Source organism: Leptodactylus fuscus, chromosome 6 (genome assembly GCF_031893055.1).
Source record: "Leptodactylus fuscus isolate aLepFus1 chromosome 6, aLepFus1.hap2, whole genome shotgun sequence".
Classification (NCBI taxonomy): domain Eukaryota; kingdom Metazoa; phylum Chordata; class Amphibia; order Anura; family Leptodactylidae; genus Leptodactylus; species Leptodactylus fuscus.
This window is the reverse complement of record NC_134270.1, coordinates 21,948,063-21,970,154: the sequence shown is the minus strand read 5'-3', so window position 1 is coordinate 21,970,154 and position 22,092 is coordinate 21,948,063. Positions and strand designations below refer to the sequence as shown.

The 22,092-nt window shown below is 43.9% G+C and overlaps 1 protein-coding gene across 3 annotated transcripts in view; it reads left to right on the top strand.

Moving 5' to 3' along the window:
• Nucleotides 1-210: 210 nt before the first annotated feature.
• Nucleotides 211-22,092, top strand: part of GAS7 (growth arrest specific 7) — a 118,041-nt gene continuing 96,159 nt past the window's right edge. The window contains exon 1 of one of the 3 annotated variants that reach the window (XM_075279514.1): nt 211-536. In XM_075279514.1, the coding sequence (XP_075135615.1) occupies nt 357-536 (180 nt within the window). In that variant the 5' untranslated portion in view covers nt 211-356. The remainder of the gene's footprint in view (nt 537-22,092) is intronic. The other 2 variants (XM_075279513.1, XM_075279515.1) reach the window with 2 other exon arrangements.

Genomic DNA, 22,092 nt, shown 5'->3' with positions numbered 1-22,092 from the left:
TGCTGTGTGATACTATGTATCCCAGCTCCTCCTGCTGTGATATGTCCGATGTATCTAATCCTGTGCTGTGTGATTCTACCGTATGTATCCCCGCTCCTCCTGCTGTGGGCTGTGCCTCAGTATAGTATAGGGCTTGTTCACACTCTGCTCCCTCCCAGTCCTAGGCTGTGCTGCTGCTGCTGCTGGAGACAACTCTGCTGCTCCCAGTCCTGTCCTGGATCTTACAAGGTTTGGGCTGTAGAGCCACACTGCACACCATGAAGGGTTAACCCCCCCTCCTCAGGAGCTCCACAGCTGATCCTGCCTTGAGTGGGCAGCAGGGGGGTCTCTGCTCCTCTCCTGCATCCCTGGCTGTCATGTCTGGAGCCCTGTGCAGGAGCCTCTACGCTTTCTCTGGAGACCAGCACCAACAAGGACTGAAGTTTGAGGCCGGGGAGGTGATCACTGTGCTGCAGGTGCTGGATGGAGGCTGGTGGGAGGGCGAGAAGGATGGCCTGCGAGGATGGTTCCCTGCCAGCTACGTGCAGATCCTGGAGGTAAGGGGGGCGCTCCGCACTCACCTGTTCAGTGGTCCCTTAGCTGGGAGACCAGAAGTGTTGTCATGGGGAATGTTAACAGGTGTGAGGATGTGGGGTCCTCTTATGCAGGGGGTTGTGGATTGTGTCCCCAGTCTGATTGCTAGGGTCCCCCGTCCTCACCAGTCAGCAGGTAGGAGGAACACCATGTTAATACTGGGCAGAGCTGATCTGGGGTAACGCGACATTCGCTTTCTGGTTGTATCTAAAGTTGTGAGATTACACATAAGTGCAGGTCCTGCACCTCGGGGAGCCCGGTGTCAGGAGGCGGCCGCACAGCTCTGATCATTCTGGTTATTTTATATTGGGGGTAACCTGACAGGATTTAAGGCTTTGTGCTTGTATCGAAATCTGTGCAGTCCGGTTATATGGTCTATATACGTGCAGGTCCTGCATGGGTTATATGGTCTATATACAGTACATGCAGGTCCTGCACCTCGGGTAGCCCAATGCCAGGAGGCGGCCACTTGATGCTGCTAGTTATGTTTATAGAACTATATTTTTGGTGTATGCGTCTGATGTGGTACTACAAATCCCAGCAGCTCCGAAGCTCAGTTTATTGACTGGAACTTTCCACCATGTCCATCCAAGCTCAGTGGTCTGTACATGTGCAGGTCCTGCACCTCATAGAGCCCCATGTCAGGAGGCGGCCGCACAGCTGTGAATTATGTTATTCTTGTTTGTATTTTATTGTTTAATGTGGCTCTTGTGGCACTACAACTCCCAGCAGTTCTGAAGCTGTATACATACATATGTATTTGTGCTCCGACCAGATCCATCTGGTCTCAGTAAAGCGATCTGTCATCTGCTTCTAAATTGCTGGGATTTGTAGTGCCCTGAGCATCACTATTTGGCTACTATGGCTGTTATTGCAGCTGTTTGGCCACCAGGTGGTGCAGAGAGTTGGAGCAGATGTTTTGGATCGGAGTAATGACGTGATGATCGCTGGCGTTCAGGTGCACCCGAGAGCGCTGAACATCGAATAATCCACCATAATGTCGCCTGAACTCCTGACGTCATGTCATCGCCATCAACTGTACACAACCACTATGTGGCACGTGCATGGGGGAAAGTTGTCATGTGACATCACTAAACGGAACGTCAAGTTGTAGGAGCCCGACATACTGACAGATACGTAGTGATATACGCTGCAGGTTATTACACCTCTGATCTCTCTAGAGATCCGCAGAACATTGCACCCCTCGACCTCCTGATGGCTGGACCAGGGATGAATCATCTGAGGTCACAGGTCTCCGTTTTCATGAATTGTCCTGAGTTTTGGGTTGTGGCCTCACGGATCATCCTATTGTTGACTTGGCAGCGGCGCTGATCTGCTGACCGGACCCTGGCAGTGCGGAGTCATTGTGTAATTGTGTGTGACAATTGTCACCAGCATGAACTGTGGCATTGTGAGCGGCTGCTGCGTCACTGAACAATGAGCCGCTCTCCGGTCAGGACAGGCTGAGCTGTGACTATTACTGTGTACCAGGAGCGGCATGTCACCTCCATATACATCATACATGGCATGTCCAGAGCTGTCCGTAGGGGGCAGTATTATAGGAGTTATATTCTTGTACATAGGGGCAGTATTATAGTAGTTATATTCTTGTACATAGGAGGTAGTATTATAGTAGTTATATTCTTGTACATAGGAGCAGTATTATAGTAGTTATATTCTTGTACATAGGAGCAGTATTATAGTAGTTATATTCCTGTACATAGGAGCAGTATTATAGTAGTTATATTCTTGTACATAGGAGCAGTATTATAGTAGTTATATTCTTGTACATAGGAGCAGTATTATAGTAGTTATATTCTTGTACATAGGAGCAGTATTATAGTAGTTATATTCCTGTACATAGGAGCAGTATTATAGTAGTTATATTCTTGTACATAAGGCAGTATTATAGTAGTTATATTCTTGTACATAGGAGCAGTATTATAGTAGTTATATTCTTGTACATAGGAGGTAGTATTATAGTAGTTATATTCTTGTACATAGGAGCAGTATTATAGTAGTTATATTCCTGTACATAGGAGCAGTATTATAGTAGTTATATTCTTGTACATAGGAGCAGTATTATAGTAGTTATATTCTTGTACATAGGAGCAGTATTATAGTAGTTATATTCTTGTACATAGGAGTAGTATTATAGTAGTTATATTCTTGTACATAGGAGCAGTATTATAGTAGTTATATTCTTGTACATAGGAGCAGTATTATAGTAGTTATATTCTTGTACATAGGAGTAGTATTATAGTAGTTATATTCTTGTACATAGGAGCAGTATTATAGTAGTTATATTCTTGTACATAGGAGCAGTATTATAGTAGTTATATTCTTGTACATTGTAGCAGTATTATAGTAGTTATATTCCTGTACATAGGAGCAGTATTATAGTAGTTATATTCTTGTACATAGGAGCAGTATTATAGTAGTTATATTCTTGTACATAGGAGCAGTATTATAGTAGTTATATTCTTGTACATTGGAGCAGTATTATAGTAGTTATATTCCTGTACATAGGAGCAGTATTATAGTAGTTATATTCTTGTACATAGGAGCAGTATTATAGTAGTTATATTCTTGTACATAGGGGGCAGTATTATAGTAGTTATATGCTTGTACATAGGAGCAGTATTATGTAGTTATATTCTTGTACATAGGGGCAGTATTATAGTAGTTATATTCTTGTACATAGGGGCAGTATTATAGTAGTTATATTCTTGTACATAGGAGTAGTATTATAGTAGTTATATTCTTGTACATAGGAGGTAGTATTATAGTAGTTATATTCTTGTACATAGGAGTAGTATTATAGTAGTTATATTGTACATAGGAGGTAGTATTCTAGTAGTTATTCTCTTCTACATAGGAGCAGTATTATAGCAGTTATATTCTTGTGCATAGGATGTAGTATTATAGTAGTTATATTCTTGTACATAGGAGCAGTGTAATAGTAGTTATATTCTTGTACATAGGAGCAGTATTATAGTAGTTATATTCTTGTACATAGGAGGTAGTATTATAGTACACATTGTAGTTTTATTAAGACTGGTGTTTCATACATAGAGGCCTCTTCATAAATCTCTTGCACTCCTGTGCACCAGTTGGGCACTTGCATATAATCCCATTATAACACGCCCCTGAGAACTGGTGAGTTATAATGAATCTAAGGGGCTGAGGTGTCTCTGCCCCTCCCCACTCCCTTCCCCGCTCTGTCCCAATTCACATAATGTGGTGAGTGAGGCACATAATGGGGATTTCGGTACATTTGGCGCAAGAATGGACCTTGCATCACAATATCATCTCTCTATGCCAGACAATTGGTTAGAAGGGATTGATGACTCTTCCCCTCTCCAGTATATATCTCCCCCCTCCCCAGTATATATCTTTCCCAAGTTGTCTTCTCTATGTATTGTGTATAGGCCTGTGTCTCGGGACATTGCTGTGTATTATCACTCGCTGACTGGTGCGTTGCTTTATTACTTGCCAGTGATGTATGTGCAGTATATTGTCAGTGACTGTATATCATCCGTGCTGGCTGATGTGCGGCTCCTCCTCTCTGTCTATTATATATGGTCAGTGTGGAGTCGTACGTTACGTTTATGGTCTTGTAAATCGCACAGTGAAGATGAAGGATAATAAAGTCACATGATTAATAGATAATTATCAGTTCAGCGTAAGCGGAGGCGGCGGCCGTCATAAATGTGAATCGGCTCCTGTCATGGATGAGACGGCCATATATATATATATATATATATATATATATATATATATATATATATATATATATATATATATATATGTGTGTGTGTGTGTTACATATAATTTGTCCGAAATTTTCGACACCCTCGCGTCTGTACAGACGTCTGAGCACACAGTACATTTTTGAGTCACGGGGTGAGGCGGCCATGTTTATATCCCTATAATACGCCATTGTCAGGTTTATTCCTGGGCTTAGTGTGAATCATCCTCTATATAAAACCTGATTATATTCTCTGCTTGGATTAACCCTTTAGTGTAATGATGAAATTATTACGATTTATCGAGAAAACACAAGCCATGATATTTTTTTTCCGGTCACCTTCAGGCCTCGCTGAGATATTCAGGAATGGGTCACATGGTGTATGCGGCCATAGTGTGCTTTATAGTATATGCAGGAGTGGACAAGACCCAGAGAGCAGCAGGTTTGGCGCGGTGGTTCTGATCTTTCCTGTTGACGGGGGTTAATAATCCTCTCGAATAAAGTGCGTCCTTGGTCTAATTCTGTATAATGGCGCTTTTCACAGGCTGGGAAGTGAGAATGGCGACGTGTCGGAAAACGCTATTTTTAGGAAAAGCGAAGGTGATAATAATGTCCTGAGACTTCTAACACGAACGCTAAGTGAATAATCATCAGAACGGCGGCAAATGTGAGAAGACGCTTATGGGACCGGAGACAAGTCTAAGCCTGCATTGTGGAGGGCAATGACTTCTCAAACATGCTCCTCCCATCTGTAGTCACGAGACACGCCCCTGCAGAGCTCTAAATCCAGGTGGGCAGGGCTGTCTTCTTCTGGCCTCCTGATTGGCTGGTCTCCCCTGTTGTTATAGGCAGGTTTGTTGATGGTTATATAAGATATAGGATTTTTTTTCCTCCCCCCCCAGTAACCAATTTCCTCTTTTGTCCATAACAGAATATTTCACATTCCTCTGTGCTGGGGAGCGCGGGCAATGCCAGTGTGTGCCCAGGGTGGGGGAGGGGCATACACGGGCACAGTGTTAACCCTTAAGCTCATAGACCCAGACACTGGCACGAAGTATCATGTGTGATAGTGTCTGCTGAGCTGTGTATCTAATCCTATCCTGTGTGATACTGACTGCTGAGCTGTGTATCTAATCCTATCATGTGTGATACTGCCTGCTGAGCTGTGTATCTAATCCTATCATGTGTGATACTGTCTGCTGAGCTGTGTATCTAATCCTATCATGTGTGATACTGACTGCTGAGCTGTGTATCTAATCCTATCATGTGTGATACTGTCTGCTGAGCTGTATCTAATCCTATCATGTGTGATACTGTCTGCTGAGCTGTGTATCTAAGCCTATCATGTGTGATACTGTCTGCTGAGCTGTGTATCTAATCTTATCCTGTGTGATACTGTCTGCTGAGCTGTGTATCTAATCCTATCATGTGTGATACTGTCTGCTGAGCTGTATCTAATCCTATCATGTGTGATACTGACTGCTGAGCTGTGTATCTAATCCTATCCTGTGTGATACTGTCTGCTGAGCTGTGTATCTAATCCTATCCTGTGTGATACTGTCTGCTGAGCTGTGTATCTAATCCTATCATGTGTGATACTGTCTGCTGAGCTGTGTATCTAATCCTAACGTGTGATACTGTCTGCTGATCTGTGTATCTAACCCTAACATGTCTGAGCCCAGTGCTCTTGGATTAGATACATTACCTCCTCCATGTACTTGATATCTCTGCCTATAATTTTTGCACAGGTCACATGGCTCTCGGATTTTCGGAGATCAAAGCCCCTTTTGCTCTTCAGTATTCGGGGCCGTCTTGTAGGATTTGCCGTCTTCCATTGATACGGCGCAGATCTCGGCTCTTACAAGTCACAATTTTCACTTCAAAGAACATTCGTGTTAATTAAAATATTTACAGTTTCATTAAAATCCGTGGGGGCGGAGTCCTGCATTAACCCCATGTTGGGCTGCCGCTCTCAGGAAATCTAAAATGAGGAGAGAAGTGGTACTGTGTACTGTCTGTATATAGGAGGAGAGAAGTGGTACTGTGCATTGCCCATGTATACAAGGAGGAGAGAAGTGGTACTGAGCACTATCTATATACAAGAGGAGAGAAGTGGTACTGTGCACTGTCTGTATACAGGAGGAGAGAAGTGGTACTGTGCAGTGTCTGTATACAGGAGGAGAGAAGTGGTACTGTGCACTGTCTGTATACAGGAGGAGAGAAGTGGTACTGTGCAGTGTCTGTATACAGGAGGAGAGAAGTGGTACTGTGCACTGTCTGTATACAGGAGGAGAGAAGTGGTACTGTGCACTGTCTGTATACAGGAGCAGAGAAGTGGTACTGTGCACTGTCTTATACAGGAGGAGAGACGTGGTACTGATCACTATGTATATACAAGAGGAGAGAAGTGGTACTGAGCACTATCTATATACAAGAGGAGAGAAGTGGTACTGTGCACTGTCTGTATACAGGAGGAGAGAAGTGGTACTGTGCACTGTCTGTATACAGGAGGAGAGAAGTGGTACTGTGCAGTGTCTGTATACAGGAGGAGAGAAGTGGTACTGTGCACTGTCTGTATACAGGAGGAGAGAAGTGGTACTGAGCACTATCTATATACAAGAGGAGAGAAGTGGTACTGTGCACTGTCTGTATACAGGAGCAGAGAAGTGGTACTGTGCACTGTCTGTATACAGGAGGAGAGAAGTGGTACTGTGCACTGTCTATATACAGGAGCAGAGAAGTGGTACTGTGCACTGTCTGTATACAGGAGGAGAGAAGTGGTACTGTGCAGTGTCTGTATACAGGAGGAGAGAAGTGGTACTGTGCACTGTCTGTATACAGGAGGAGAGAAGTGGTACTGTGGAGTGTCCATATTCACACAGGTACACAATGTTACCAATCCTCTGATATCTCTTAGCAACCTCCACAATCCTTTACTATGTCACAGCCTTTTCCATTCCCTTTGTTACATCTTATACTTATGTAATATTCCTGCACTGTCCTTGAGTGATGATGCGCTTCCCCCAGAGCAAGCGGGTGACACATCCCTCCCCGCACCTACAGCCACAGCCCACGACTGACAATTGATAAACACGGTACAATCATCATGTTCTGAGAAATAAATCCAGATATTCTGACTCACCCCCCAAACAACCTGCTGTAATATACCACAAACTGTCTATAAACCGCAGCCCCACCACATGGCGGAGACTGCAACGCTATATGTAAGATCTTCCAATAGAAGGCTCCTACTCACAACATACAAATGTGGGTGAAGGCAGATCGGGATCAATCGCAAAAGTTACAGTGGGGCACCTGAAAATGAAGGGATGATGACTTTAAGACAAAACCTCAAATTCCTACCCTACACGTTCATATATCAGTGATTTAAAGCTGGGGTGTGTCGTTCAGCTAAGCAGGGGTGGAGCTACTGATGTCACTTCCTGTTTCACTCTCTCTAACATTGTGTCACAATAAAGTCCCAGCCAGGGGCATAGCTATAGTGGAGTGCAGTAATAGTGGTCACTATCCGCACTGGACCCTGAGGGAGACCCATAGGTCCTTCTACCACATAAAGTAGAGCATTGTTCTAACTGGCACAAGGTAGATGGGGGGGGCTATTATAGATTTTGGGGCCTACAAGTTTCCGGTTAAACCTTAGGTCACATTGTTACTTTGGGAAGGGGTTGTGCCCTCTGTTCCCCTACTTTGTGGGTGTGATTGTGATTAGTGCCCACTTTTTCACTATTTGGGGAGGGGTTGTGATTAGTGCCCTCTGTTTCACTATTTGGGGGAGGGGATGAGATTAGTGCCCTCTATTTCACTATTTGGGGAGGGGTTTTGATTAGTGCTCTCTATTTCACTATTTGGGGAGGGGTTTTGATTAGTGCCCTCTATTTCACTATTTGGGGAGGGGTTGTGATTAGTGCTCTCTATTTCACTATTTGGGGAGGGGTTGTGATTAGTGCCCTCTGTTTCACTACTTGTAAGTGGGGTTGAGATTAGTGCCCTTTGTTTCACTATTTGGGGAGAGGTTGAGATTAGTGCCCTCTGTTTCACTATTTGGGGAGGGATGAGATTAGTGCACCTCTGTTTCATTACTTGTGGGTGGGGTTTTGATTAGTGCCCTCTGTTTCACTATTTGGGGAGGGGTTGTGATTAGTGCCCTCTGTTCCACTACTTGGTGATGGGGTTGTGATTAGTGCCCTTTGTTTCAGTATTTGGGGGAATGGTTGTCTATAGTGCCCTCTGTTCCACTATTTGGGGAGGGGTTATGATTAGTGCCCTCTGTTCCACTACTTGGGGGTGTGGTTGTGATTAGTGCCCTCTTTTTCACTATTTTGGGGATTGGTTGTGTATAATGTGTTCTGTTTCACTATTTGGTTGAGGGGATGAGATTAGTGCCCTCTGTTCCACTATTTGGGGAGGGGTTGTGATTAGTGCCCTCTGTTCCACTACTATGAAAGGTGCGAGGTCTCGTAAGGTCCTAGGTATAGGCCGTGCACTGTTGTATACTTAAGCTGAGCAATCTGTAGTAGATAGGGGGATTTACAAGGCTGGATTAAATGACTGTGAATCCTTGCTTATAAAAGGAGTAGCCTGGCCCCGCCCCTCAGGAGCCATAGCAGTTTTGTGGCCAGCTTTACTGCTTGTTGGCCCTCCTGGAGTGTGTGTTGGGTGCTTACTAGGTGCAGTTTGACTGGTCACATCCTAATCTGGTAGGAACTTGTATGTGCAGAATGAATTAGCCGATCGGATACCATTGTCATCGCAGAGCTGGATACAGAATATTACCAAATCGCTGTCAGTCAGGTTCAGTGTGATCCCCGATCCTGACCCGCCCCATCATTAATTAACGCTCTAATTTATAACCATCCACCCATTACAAAAGAATAAGTAATGAGACCGAGACAAATTACTGGTAATTGGGCTGTGCCCGCCCTGGGGGATGGGAATACAGGGATGAGCTCAGTACAAGTCTTGGCTGCACTCACAGAGCACGTCACCCCCTGCTCCTCCTCTACATGGGAAAATACAGCACTGTGCACAGAGACTGCGCTCCGGGGGCCAAATGTCATGTGGAAAGCTCGGATACATTCCTAATGAAATCAGATACTACAGTGACTTATCTGGTTGTGAGGATAGGAGTAGTAGTCTTCCTGAAGACATTCATGCACCTACAGTAAGACTAATGTGTGCAGTGCTGTATCCAAGCCCATCATGTGCGATACTTCTGAAGGCTTGGGGTATCTAAGCCTCTGATCTCCATACTGTTTACAGTACATTCTGCATTATCAGCTGTCTCCAGTAGTAAAGAGCCGTATCATGTTCTGTGCTTATGTCTGTTTGTCTTGGCCGTCGCGTGTCTTGTATTTGCGCCACGACACGGATCACGGCAAGATTTAACCCGCTGTATGCCACTGATAACTTTGCGTAACCCTTGGAAGATGGGGATATAGTGATCCATGAGGTGTGTGAGTCATCCAGTGCAGTTTCGGGACACTGGAGGGCGAGCCGGCTGCTTACAAGCTGCTTGGAAAACATTCAAAAAGTTTGGCACGTAAGTCTGTGGTATGTAAAATAAAGGAGCGCGTCTTCTGAGTCGGAACAGCGTCCAAGTGTAATTAGACAGTGTAGCAAAAAAGCAGAAACGAAACGTAACATCAAAGGGTAGCTATAGAAAGTATAACCCGCCCACCCCCCCTACACACACACACACACACACACACACACACACACACACACGACTCCATGTCAAAAAAATCCAAAAAGTTGAAAGTCACTGAGTGTTCTGGTCGACCAATGTACAAGGTTAACAGCTGTCATAGAGTAAAACTGCTCCATTCCCGCCTAGATCTGTAGACTCTCTGCAGGGGCCTATCATCCATAATGGGTAAAAGGGGAGGAGCCTATATAGCTTCTCGGTTTCCAAAATCTTGTGTTCTGCCTATTGCCCTTTGCTGTGGGTCACATGGTCAATCTACCCTACTTAAAGTTCCTTTATGACCACAGTTGACTATCTAGTCCATGGGATTTCAGATCTGAGTATCATAGCCCCGCCCCTGAGGAACTCAAAAGCACATTGCCCTTGTAGCACTCACCAACTGAGCACATTAACTGTTTACCAGTTATTTCTGGATACGCTATAAAATGTGAGGATGCTATTACATATTTTTTTCTTAACCGCGTGTTTGATGGTTTTCCTTAACCCTTGACGAACCATTGAAGATTATATCTGTCAATTAACCTCCTATTAATTGTTGTGATGGCGTCATGTTAATATTGTGTCCTCCAATAACCTCAGCAATGCCAACTTTCACTGGACTGGATTATTGCTTGACTATTCGGTGTTATCTGCCACAAGGCCCTGGGCAAATGTCCCAGAGGAGAGGAGGAGGGCGCAGAGACTGGACGGGCACCAAAGGAATTCCTGCAGAAAAATGCCAAACGTCCCGGAACAGATAAGAGGACAAGGAACAAGTCTGTAACAATAAGTCCCTCATCACCGTGTGCGTGGCGGGCTAACAGGAGAGAACACGTGAAGGCTGTCAGATAACAAGAGAAGGTCTGTAAAATGTCTCACAGCTTCAGATAAATGTAAAAAATATAGAAAAATACTGATCTGTCTGCTCAGAAAATACTGTATAACTAGTGATGGACACTTATACTGTATCAGTAAGAAGAATTATATCCCCCAGTATTATAGTAGTTATATTCTTGTACATAGGAGCAGTATTATAGTAGCTATATTCTTGTACATAGGAGCAGTATTATAGTAGTTATATTCTTGTACATAGGAGCAGTATTATAGTAGTTATATTCTTATACATAGGAGCAGTATTATAGTAGTTATATTCTTATACATAGGAGCAGTATTATAGTAGTTATATTCTTGTACATAGGAGTAGTATTATAGTAGTTATATTCTTGTACATAGGAGCAGTATTATAGTAGTTATATTCTTGTACATAGGAGTAGTATTATAGTAGTTATATTCTTGTACATAGGAGCAGTATTATAGTAGTTATATTCTTGTACATAGGAGTAGTATTATAGTAGTTATATTCTTGTACATAGGGGGCAGTATTATAGTAGCTATATTCTTGTACATAGGTGCAGTATTATAGTAGTTATATTCTTATACATAGGAGCAGTATTATAGTAGTTATATTCTTATACATAGGAGCAGTATTATAGTAGTTATATTCTTATACATAGGAGCAGTATTATAGTAGTTATATTCTTGTACATAGGAGTAGTATTATAGTAGTTATATTCTTGTACATAGGAGCAGTATTATAGTAGTTATATTCTTGTACATAGGAGTAGTATTATAGTAGTTATATTCTTATACGTATCTGAAAGTATTATAGTAGTTATATTCTTGTACATAGGAGCAGTATTATGGTAGTTATATTCTTGTACATAGGAGTAGTATTATAGTAGTTATATTCTTGTACATAGGAGCAGTATTATAGTAGTTATATTCTTGTACATAGGGGGTAGTATTATAGTAGTTATATTTTTGTACATAGGAGCAGTATTATAGTAGTTATATCCTTGTACATAGGGGGTAGTATTATAGTAGTTATATTCTTGTACATAGTTATATTCTTGTACAAGGGTAGTATTATAGTAGTTATATTCTTGTACATAGGAGCAGTATTATAGTAGTTATATTCTTGTACATAAGAGCAGTATTATAGTAGTTATATTCTTGTACATAGGAGCAATATTATAGTAGTTATATTCTTGTACATAGGAGCAGTATTATAGTAGTTATATTCTTGTACATAGGAGCAGTATTATAGTAGTTATATTCTTGTACATAGTTATATTCTTGTACATAGGAGCAGTATTATAGTAGTTATATTCTAGTACATAGGAGTAGTATTATAGTAGTTATATTCTTGTACATAGGAGCAGTATTATAGTAGTTATATTCTTGTACATAGGAGGTAGTATTATAGTAGTTGTATTCTTGTACATAGGAGCAGTATTATAGTAGTTATATTCTTGTACATAGGAGCAGTATTATAGTAGTTATATTCTTGTACATAGGAGCAGTATTATAGTAGTTATATTCTAATACTCTTCCCAGTGGATTCTTTTTTTTTCTCTTTCTTTTCAGTATTTCATGATTTTCTTTCTTTCTTTCTTTCTTTCTTTCTTTCTTTCTTTCTTTCTTTCTTTCTTTCTTTCTTTCTTTCTTTCTCTTTCCCTCTCACTCACTCTTTGTGTCTCTCTCACTCCCTCTCTTTTTTCTTCTTTCTCTCTCTCTCGCTCCCTCTCTTTTTTCTTTTCTCTCGCTCTCGCTCCCTCTCTTTGTGTCTCTCTCACGCCCTCTCTTTTTTTCTCTCTCTCTCTCTCTCGCTCTCATATTTGCTGACAGCCATGACCTCCAAAACACATTTTCCTCAAAATAAAATGAACAACAAACCTTCGCTGCCAACATTTTATATTACACAGAGATGATTGTTTGTGGGATGAATCACTTGGGGCCGTTTTATCTATATTTTTGGCAGTGGTGGGGGTTGTATGGGGGATATCAGTGTTACACTAGCGGTGCACGTGGTAGGTCTAGTGTGATATATTTATTAAGCTTGGGTTAGTTGGAATTTTCTTCATGAATGCAAAACTTAAAGGGCACCTCCACTCCAAGGTGATGTTACCACACACAGGTCCTGTAGGAGTCTTCCTGGAAGATTGTCCTAGTAACTGTTCTCATCTTTAGGCCCCTTATATACTACTGTGTGTGGGCCCCTGGCCGTGATTGAACCGCACAGCTGGTATAATGGTGGTACTGTGCTGCCATGGCCCCATTCAATCAATGATGGGGAGGTCCACGGAAACAATGGCCCAGACTGGAAATGAATGGCTTGTAGGTGGATGTGGAGATCTTCTATAAAGACGTGTTTCCCCAAATACAAAAATGTGGGGTGCAGTGGCTGAACTCCCTCATCCAAGGGGTGTGGCTACTGTTTGTGGGCAGGGCTTGCTTACAACAAACACTTTGCACATGGCGTATCGAGTAGTTGTCAGTATTTTTGGTTGGGCAGATAGTGAGGTATGACCATGGTGGCTGACCACGCTGTTTAGAGGTGACTTCCCTGAGCCCCCTTGATCCCCAGCACATATAAGCCATTTAGATGTCACACCCGACAGACATAGATAATTGACCCCCAGCAGAGGAATCTCCTCCGTCCCAGAGAAGGACAGGACGCCAGGGTGGAAGCAAAACAATGGATACAACAGGAAGGATCTGAAAAGTGCAAATATCTCAAGAATTTGTAGAAGAGTCCTAAACGCTATCGCCTTCTATTATGGAGGCTTGTTATATGCAAAGGTTATGTCATATTACTATAAGTGTCCAGTAGCGCCCCCCATCAGAGACAGATCTATCTTCAGAGGTTACATAAGAAGATGCAATTACATTAATTTACATTACGCCACCTAGTGGCCTTAGAACTGTGAGCCACTGTAAAAGTGAGTCTGACTTCAGCCGTGTCACTGTATCTAATCCTATTGTGTGTAATCCTGTCTGCTGAGCTGTGTATCTAAGCCTTTGCTGTGTGATACATGGTAATCCGCTGTCACTATGAGTAGGGTTTCTCTTCTGTGGTTGGGAGGATGAAGCTTCCCTTTTCTTGTGCCTGTCATGGTGGAGGTGGCGCGTTCAGCCTCTTCACTCTGATGATACCGTCACACGCTGAGCCCAGAATCATTACTTCTGCCTTTCGATGACTTAGGAGGAACTAGAGACCAAAGTCACTTACATGAGGCCGGAAAATCTGAGCTCAGCTCTAGATACTGTACATGAGAATCAGAGGGCCAAGGATATCTCAGCTGATAACAGATAGTAATAGATTATATTCACCTGTCCTACAGTCAGCCTTTCCTCTCCTGACATGGCTGATAACAGATAGTAATAGATTGTATTCACCTCTCCTACAGTCGGCCTCTCCTCTCCTGACATGGCTGATAACAGATAGTAATAGATTGTATTCACCTGTCCTACAGTCAGCCTCTCCTCTCCTGACATGGCTGATAACAGAGAGTAATAGATTGTATTCACCTGTCCTACAGTCGGCCTCTCCCCTCCTGACATGGCTGATAACAGATAGTAATAGATTGTATTCACCTGTCCTACATTCAGCCTCTCCTCTCCTGACATGGCTGATAACAGATAGTAATAGATTGTATTCACCTCTCCTACAGTCAGCCTCTCCCCTCCTGACATGGCTGATAACAGATAGATAGTAATAGATTGTATTCACCTGTCCTACAGTCAGCCTCTCCCCTCCTGACATGGCTGATAACAGATAGATAGTAATAGATTGTATTCACCTGTCCTACAGTCAGCCTCTCCCCCTGACATGGCTGATAACAGATAGTAATAGATTGTATTCCTCTGTCCTACAGTCGGCCTCTCCCCTCCTGACATGGCTGATAACAGATAGTAATAGATTGTATTCACCTGTCCTACAGTCGGCCTCTTCCCAGTCTTTATGTTTTAACCTGGATCTGTAATTCTGTGATGTCATTATTTAATGGTGTGAGGTCAGCAGAGTAAGATGTTGGTGTTCCCCTTTAAGTGCGGGACTCTGGGGGTGACCCGCGATATTTGGACTTCTATCTTCTCTCTGCTCAGGGTCATTATGGGGGAGACATTTCCCACAAACAGGAAAAGGAAGCATTTGTGGCTCGGCCCTGTGGGGGTCGCTCGGCTTTAAAGGGCTACGAATGGCCTGCGGAAATTTCCTGCTGATTTATGTGGCGGTGTGTGCGCAGTCCCAGGGACCGTCTAGTGTGCTGGCTCATGGCATTTAAAGGGATAGTCCCAAAATGTGGCTTACAGAGCGTAACCTTACATATACAGTGAGGATTACAGCACAGGTAGTGCAGCCGTGGATTGGCCGCATTATTATTATTAATGTACTGTGTGGCAGTATTATTATTATTCACTGTATGGTCATATACCGTAATTGTTATTGCGCTGTGTGTCGGCATTATTACGAATACACTTTGTGTTGGTATTAATGCGTTGTGTGGTGGTATTATAGTAATGCACTGTATGGTGCTATGATTATTGCGTTGTGGAGGGGTATTATTATTATTGCACTGTGGGTTGGTATTATTCGTATTTGTAGTGTACTCTAACGGTATTATTCATCCACTCTTATTACCGTAATAATTTCCAGTGTATTAATAATAGTTATAGAGCGCATTAAGAATAATACCGACCCACAATGCACTAATAATACCACCGCTCACTGCACTAATAAATATACCGCCCCACAGAGTATCATTATTATTATTAGTGCACTGTGGGCTGGTATATTTATTAGTGTATAGTATTTTTATACACCATATGTTAGTAGTATGCACATAGTATTAGCCTTGCACTAGATGTACGGGCATATAATTTGGGTAGTGGATGGTAAAGGACAGATGACATAAACCACTCCAGTCACTGACTACGATTCTTCTGGACATGTGGAATCTTCTCTCTATCATTATTTGGTCCTAGTCTGTGATACTGTGTGTGGCGGTAGTATAGTATATACCTCATGTGGTAGGGCCCAGTTTAGAGAAGGAGTATAACATTTCCATGTAATATCTCAGTTGCCAGAGATTAAAAAAAGTGTGTGAGCATGTGTGAGGGCCACAGCCTATATATGAGGGCCACAGCCCATGTATGAGGGCCCAGCCTCAGTGTGAGGGCCACAGCCCATGTATGAGGGCCACAGCCTATGTGTGAGGCCCACAGTCCATGTATGAGGGCCCAGTCTCAGTTTGAGGGCCACAGTCTACGTATGAGGGTCACAGTCTACGTATGAGGGCCACAGTCTACGTATGAGGGCCACAGTCCACGTATGAGGGCCACAGTCCACGTATGAGGGCCACAGTCCACGTATGAGAGCCCAGCCTCAGTGTGAGGGCCACAGCCTATGTATGAGGGCCACAGCACATGTTTAAGGGCCACAGTCCATGTATAAGGGCCACAGTCCATGTATAAGGGCCCAGCCTCAGTGTGAAGGCCAAAGTCCATGTATAAGGGCCCAGCCTCAGTGTGAGGGCCACAGCCTATGTATGAGGGCCACAGTCCTGACTTCTGCTTTGGTTCTTGCACACCAGCCAGTGCCGCCACAATCCTCCTCTAGAAACTATTGACACAGCTGGGGTTGTATAAAAAAAGAACTGACGTCGCCATCTAATGGTGGTAAGGAGAACTGCACAGACATGCAGACCTTTCTGTGTGACCTGTCCGCTGATAGCTGCCCAGCAATGACACTGTTGGATTTTCTCAATTCATTTCCAGTTATGACATTGTCGTTGTCATTCTTACTACAAGGGTTTTTACCCAGCTTTCCCAGACTCCTGGCAGTCACACTCCTGAGCTTATGTCATTCAGCGCTCCAGGAAAGCTGGGTGACTATTCCAGTGGACTGTTGAATTAAGGACATTGGAGCAGATTCATTAATAAAGGCCTGACGGGCGCAGAGTTATAATAAATACAGCAGGCCGCGGCGTCCCTGCTCGGCTCCGCCCACAGCGATACAATGTGGTGAGCGAAGCGTAGAAAGGGGGTTGTGGTGCCTGTTTGGGGTCAGAAAGGACCTTGCACTGCCCAATGTGTGCCACAATATTATCCCTCTACACCACTGGCACATGGAGGGAACGATAAATCTCCCCCAAAATGTGTCTTGTAGGTCCGGTATCTTGTGCAAGGCCGTGTTCACACCAAGTCAGCGTGAAGGAGTCCACTCACATGTCCGCTTTATTGGACCATTTTCTATCTCCTATAATCGACATGTTCTACCGTTATTTGCTTTGGCGCGGACCCTATAGAGACCTATAGATCTGTCTATAACTGATTTCCGAGTTCGTCTGATAAAAACGGATCAGAGGGTTAGAAAAAAAGATCAATGAAAATTCAGGCATTTGTTTTCCGCATTAAAAGCGGAATAAAAAAAGAATAACATCTGAAAAACAGAAGAACCGTCATAGGCAGACAGTAGACCCAATACAAATGGCGCTTAAAGGGGTTGTCCAGGATAAGCTGCTGTTGGCGAGGAGGTCAGGGAAAGTTAACCCCTACTCGCCTGTCCCTGATGCTCCAGTGTCTCCCAGTGGGGTCTGGTGCTCGGGCGCTGCTTATGGTGAGAGTCCTTGCTGCACGTGACAAGAGGCCTGGTTACTTTCTTAGGCCGCTGAGTGGCGTGGACTTTACCGGAACAAGACCCCGGGAGCAGCAGGACTGGACTGCGGTGGGTAATGCCGGACTCCGGGGACCTGTGAGCGTGGATTTTTTTTTTCCACCTTTAACAGCCTCCTTGCCCAAAACAGTTTATCCTGGACAACCCCTTTAAGGCTGCGGTCTCACTAGCGCTGTGTGCTTGCCAATTTCAGGCTGAAACTGTACGGAAACCCGGCAGACGCCATTCCGAAGAACGGAAACCTAAATGCTAGTGTGAATTTAGCGTAAGGCAGCGTTGGGCCTTCATTCACTGCTATACAAGCTCACTGGTGCCCCATTCACAAGGAGGCCTTAGAGGAGCCTTCAGCCCCCCGTCTTCCTGATCACTGGGGGGCTCCGCTATCAGGCTCCCTAGTGATCGGACACTTATCCCCTGTCCTGTGGATACAGAGTAAGTGTCCATAATGGAACAATCCCTTTAATACTGGACCCATTGACTTGTATTGGTCCATCGGTCTGTAATAACCAGACAGGTGGATGCCCCCGTTGACTTCTGTTTTGCTGTTGAGGCATTAGAGCCCCATTTTAACCCCTTGACATAGCCAGGACATGACAGCGCTCCTGTGACCCCCGCTCCTGGCTCGGCCTGACGTCAGCGGCAGATGTGAGCGGAGTCGCTCCTTCCTGTGCTACAGCGGGGGGTTCGGGGTCACTCATGTGCCGATCCAGGAAAATACAGCTGCTGTCCTGTATCGACCCCAAATCACTGCAGGAATCTCCCACCATCCCCATGGCTTAACTCTACAGTGCCCACAGCTTGGATACAGTCAGTTAGATACATCTTACAAATTATCTGGAATCCTGGATGATACTTGTCACAAAGGTACAAAACACTGTACAATTGTAACAAACCTTCAGCCGTGAGAAGTAAGAGGTCTGGTGGGAGGGGGCTTCAGTCTCCAGGCAGCTCTTTCTATTGTCTGACCGCAGAGAGGGTGAAAGTGGAAGCCCAAGACTAGACTGGCCCTTTAAGAGAATCCATAGCAAAATGTGACCCCTTGTTATAGTTTGGGAAGGGGGCAAGGAGGTCTCTGGGGGCAACATGGATATTATGTATTTATTACACTCCAGGGTGGGGGCAGTAGTTACATTTACCTTCTGTTATGGGGGGGGGGGATAGTAGTTACCCTTTATAGGGGGGTGGGGACGGTATTTATAGTTACCTTCTATAGGGGGCAGTAGCCATCGTTAGCCTCTCGGGAGGGGGGGGATTTCTTCTCTCACCAGAGAAAAGCACAAATGTCCGGGCAGGAAATAATAGGAAATTGTTCTCCTGCTGTTGTGAAATCTCTGGATATGTGAAGAATGAGATCATAGGAGGAACCGAGAACTGTCACTGACTCACAAGGTAAACAGAGAGCACACCCCGAATACAGGGGGAACATGGCCAAGGCTATTATTATTATTACAGCCGGGGACTGTGGGCGGGGCTGTGACAACCTCTCAGACATGTCATTATATTATATCAGTATCAGGGGGCGGGGCTGTGACAACCTCTCAGACATGATATACAGGCTGGTAGTCAGTAGTAATAGATGAATAGCTGTACTGTAGTATACGGTGTGCGGATCACATGTTATTATACTATACAGCTGAGAGATTAACCCCCTGTATGCTGCACTGTGGAGCGGACTCTGACGTCTTCTCTGTTGCCTGGCAGCAGGGTATACTAATAATCAGATTCGGGCGCCCCTCTGTGAAGTGTCCATAGAGACCATAGAAAAGACTTTTCTGTTATCACTCCCATCAGTTTCTTACAGTGTATATAGGGGGGATATATACACATTACACAGTACCACTTCTCTTGCCCTGTGTATATAGACAGTGCACAGTACCACTTCTCTTGTTCGCTCTATACAGTATAGACAGTGCACAGTACCACTTCTCTTGTCCGCTCTATACAGTATAGACAGTGCACAGTACCACTTCTCTTGTCTGCTCTATACAGTATAGACGGTGCACAGTACCACTTCTCTTGTATGGTCTATACAGTATAGACAGTGCACAGTACCACTTCTCTTGTCTGCTCTATACAGTATAGACAGTGCACAGTACCACTTCTCTTGTCCGCTCTATACAGTATAGACGGTGCACAGTACCACTTCTCTTGTATGGTCTATACAGTATAGACAGTGCACAGTACCACTTCTCTTGTCTGCTCTATACAGTATAGACAGTGCACAGTACCACTTCTCTTGTCCGCTCTATACAGTATAGACGGTGCACAGTACCACTTCTCTTGTATGGTCTATACAGTATAGACAGTGCACAGTACCACTTCTCTTGTCTGCTCTATACAGTATAGACAGTGCACAGTACCACTTCTCTTGTCCGCTCTATACAGTATAGACAGTGCACAGTACCACTTCTCTTGTTTGGTCTATACAGTATAGACAGTGCACAGTACCACTTCTCTTGTCTTCTCTATACAGTATAGACAGTGCACAGTACCACTTCTCTTGTCTGCTCTATACAGTATAGACGGTGCACAGTACCACTTCTCTTGTATGGTCTATACAGTATAGACAGTGCACAGTACCACTTCCCTCGCTCCTGCCATCTCCTCGGTGTCCTCAGGACAGGGGAGCGGTCTCGGACATCTTGGAAAAACCCAAATATTTACATAACTCTCATTGTAATTAGAAGCATCTGCTGTTGCGTCCCCCTCGGTGATGGCTCTGGATCGGGGGGGAGGGGGACGGTCACCTGGAGGGCAGCCATGTTTCTTCAGGACTTTTATCTACAGACCTCAGAGAACAGGAGAGACCCCTGAGCCTGTGGGACTAGAAGTCCTAGAAGGCAGATCACATGACCACTGCTTGTATAACCTAGAGCAAAGCATTTTGTGGCACTAAGTGGCTGGAAGTTGTAGTTCTCCACACTGTAACATATATTCTATATTTATGTAGTCACACGTAACATAAACTGCCCAGTGTGGGATGGCCCAGTAGGGTGTCGGTAAATATCACCGGACAGCAGCCATATTGGGTCTGGCCATGAGATCTCCGGCCATAGTGGGCGCAGCCATCCGGAGCATCCGTCGTGATTCATGAAGTCATTCAGTCCACTGGCTAATATTTCTACACGTTGTGGCCCGGCGAGGTCCAGACTATTGGAAATTCTAGATGATCAGAATTTTATTGCTCCTTTATCCCGCTGAGGAGCCCCCGATAGTTCCAGTCCTTGTTATGGACGCGCGCTGTCTGTGTCACGTGTCCGCTCTCGTCATCCATCATTTGGACCGCTTACATGTTTGCTCCGCTGATGTTTTGGGCCCGGCACAGCTGCAGCACAGCTGCTCATAATGTCAGCTCAGCACGGGCGTCTCCCAGGAACATCGGAGAATCCTGACAGTGCACCGATCTGTAGAGAAGAACGCAGAAACGCCGAGCTCCAGCATCTGTGGCCTCTACTTAACCTCATGTCACCGGGGACTGCGCCTAAAACTGAAAGAATCAGAACAACAAAATGTGAAAGAGAACATAGAGCGGAACAGAGGAAGAGTATATAATAATGCCCGGTCTACTGAATATAGGGTATCTGCAGTGCTCCTGTTCCGTCGGGAGGGGTTAATAGGAGCACTGCAGATGCCCTATATTCAGCCAGGCTGAAATCCAAGTGGGGGGAAAAAAACTCAGTCCTCAAGCTCTGGGAAGGGGCAGACAGACAACCAAAACACCCCCTCCCCTTCCCCAGCATCTACTGCACCCAAAAACTCTGACCATTTTTATTTTTTAAATTTTCCAGTAGCTGCTGCATTTCCCCCCTCGGCTTATACTCGAGTCAATAAGTTTTCCCAGTTTTTTGTGGTAAAATTAGGGGCCTCGGCTTATATTCGGGTCGGCTTATACTCGGGTATAAACAGTAAGTACTATAATACTGCCCCTATGTACAAGAATGTAACTACTATAATACTGCTCCTATGTACAAGAATATAACTACTATAATACTGCTCCTATGTACAAGAATATAACTACTATAATACTGCTCCCTATTTACAAGAATATAACTACTATAATACTGCTCCCTATGTACAAGAATATAACTACTATAATACTGCTCCTATGTACAAGAATATAACTACTATAATACTGCCCCTATGTACAAGTATATAACTACTATAATACTGCTCCTAGGTACTAGAATATAACTACTATAATACTGCTCCCTATGTACAAGAATATAACTACTATAATACTGCTCCTATGTACAAGAATATAACTACTATAATACTGCTCCCTATGTACAAGAATATAACTACTATAATACTGCTCCCTATGTACAAGAATATAACTACTATAATACTGCTCCTATGTACAAGAATATAACTACTATAATACTGCTCCTATGTACAAGAATATAACTACTATAATACTGCCTCCTATGTACAAGAATATAACTACTGTAATACTACCTCCTATGTACAAGAATATAACTACTATAATACTGCTCCTATGTACAAGAATATAACTACTATAATACTGCTCCTATGTACAAGAATATAACT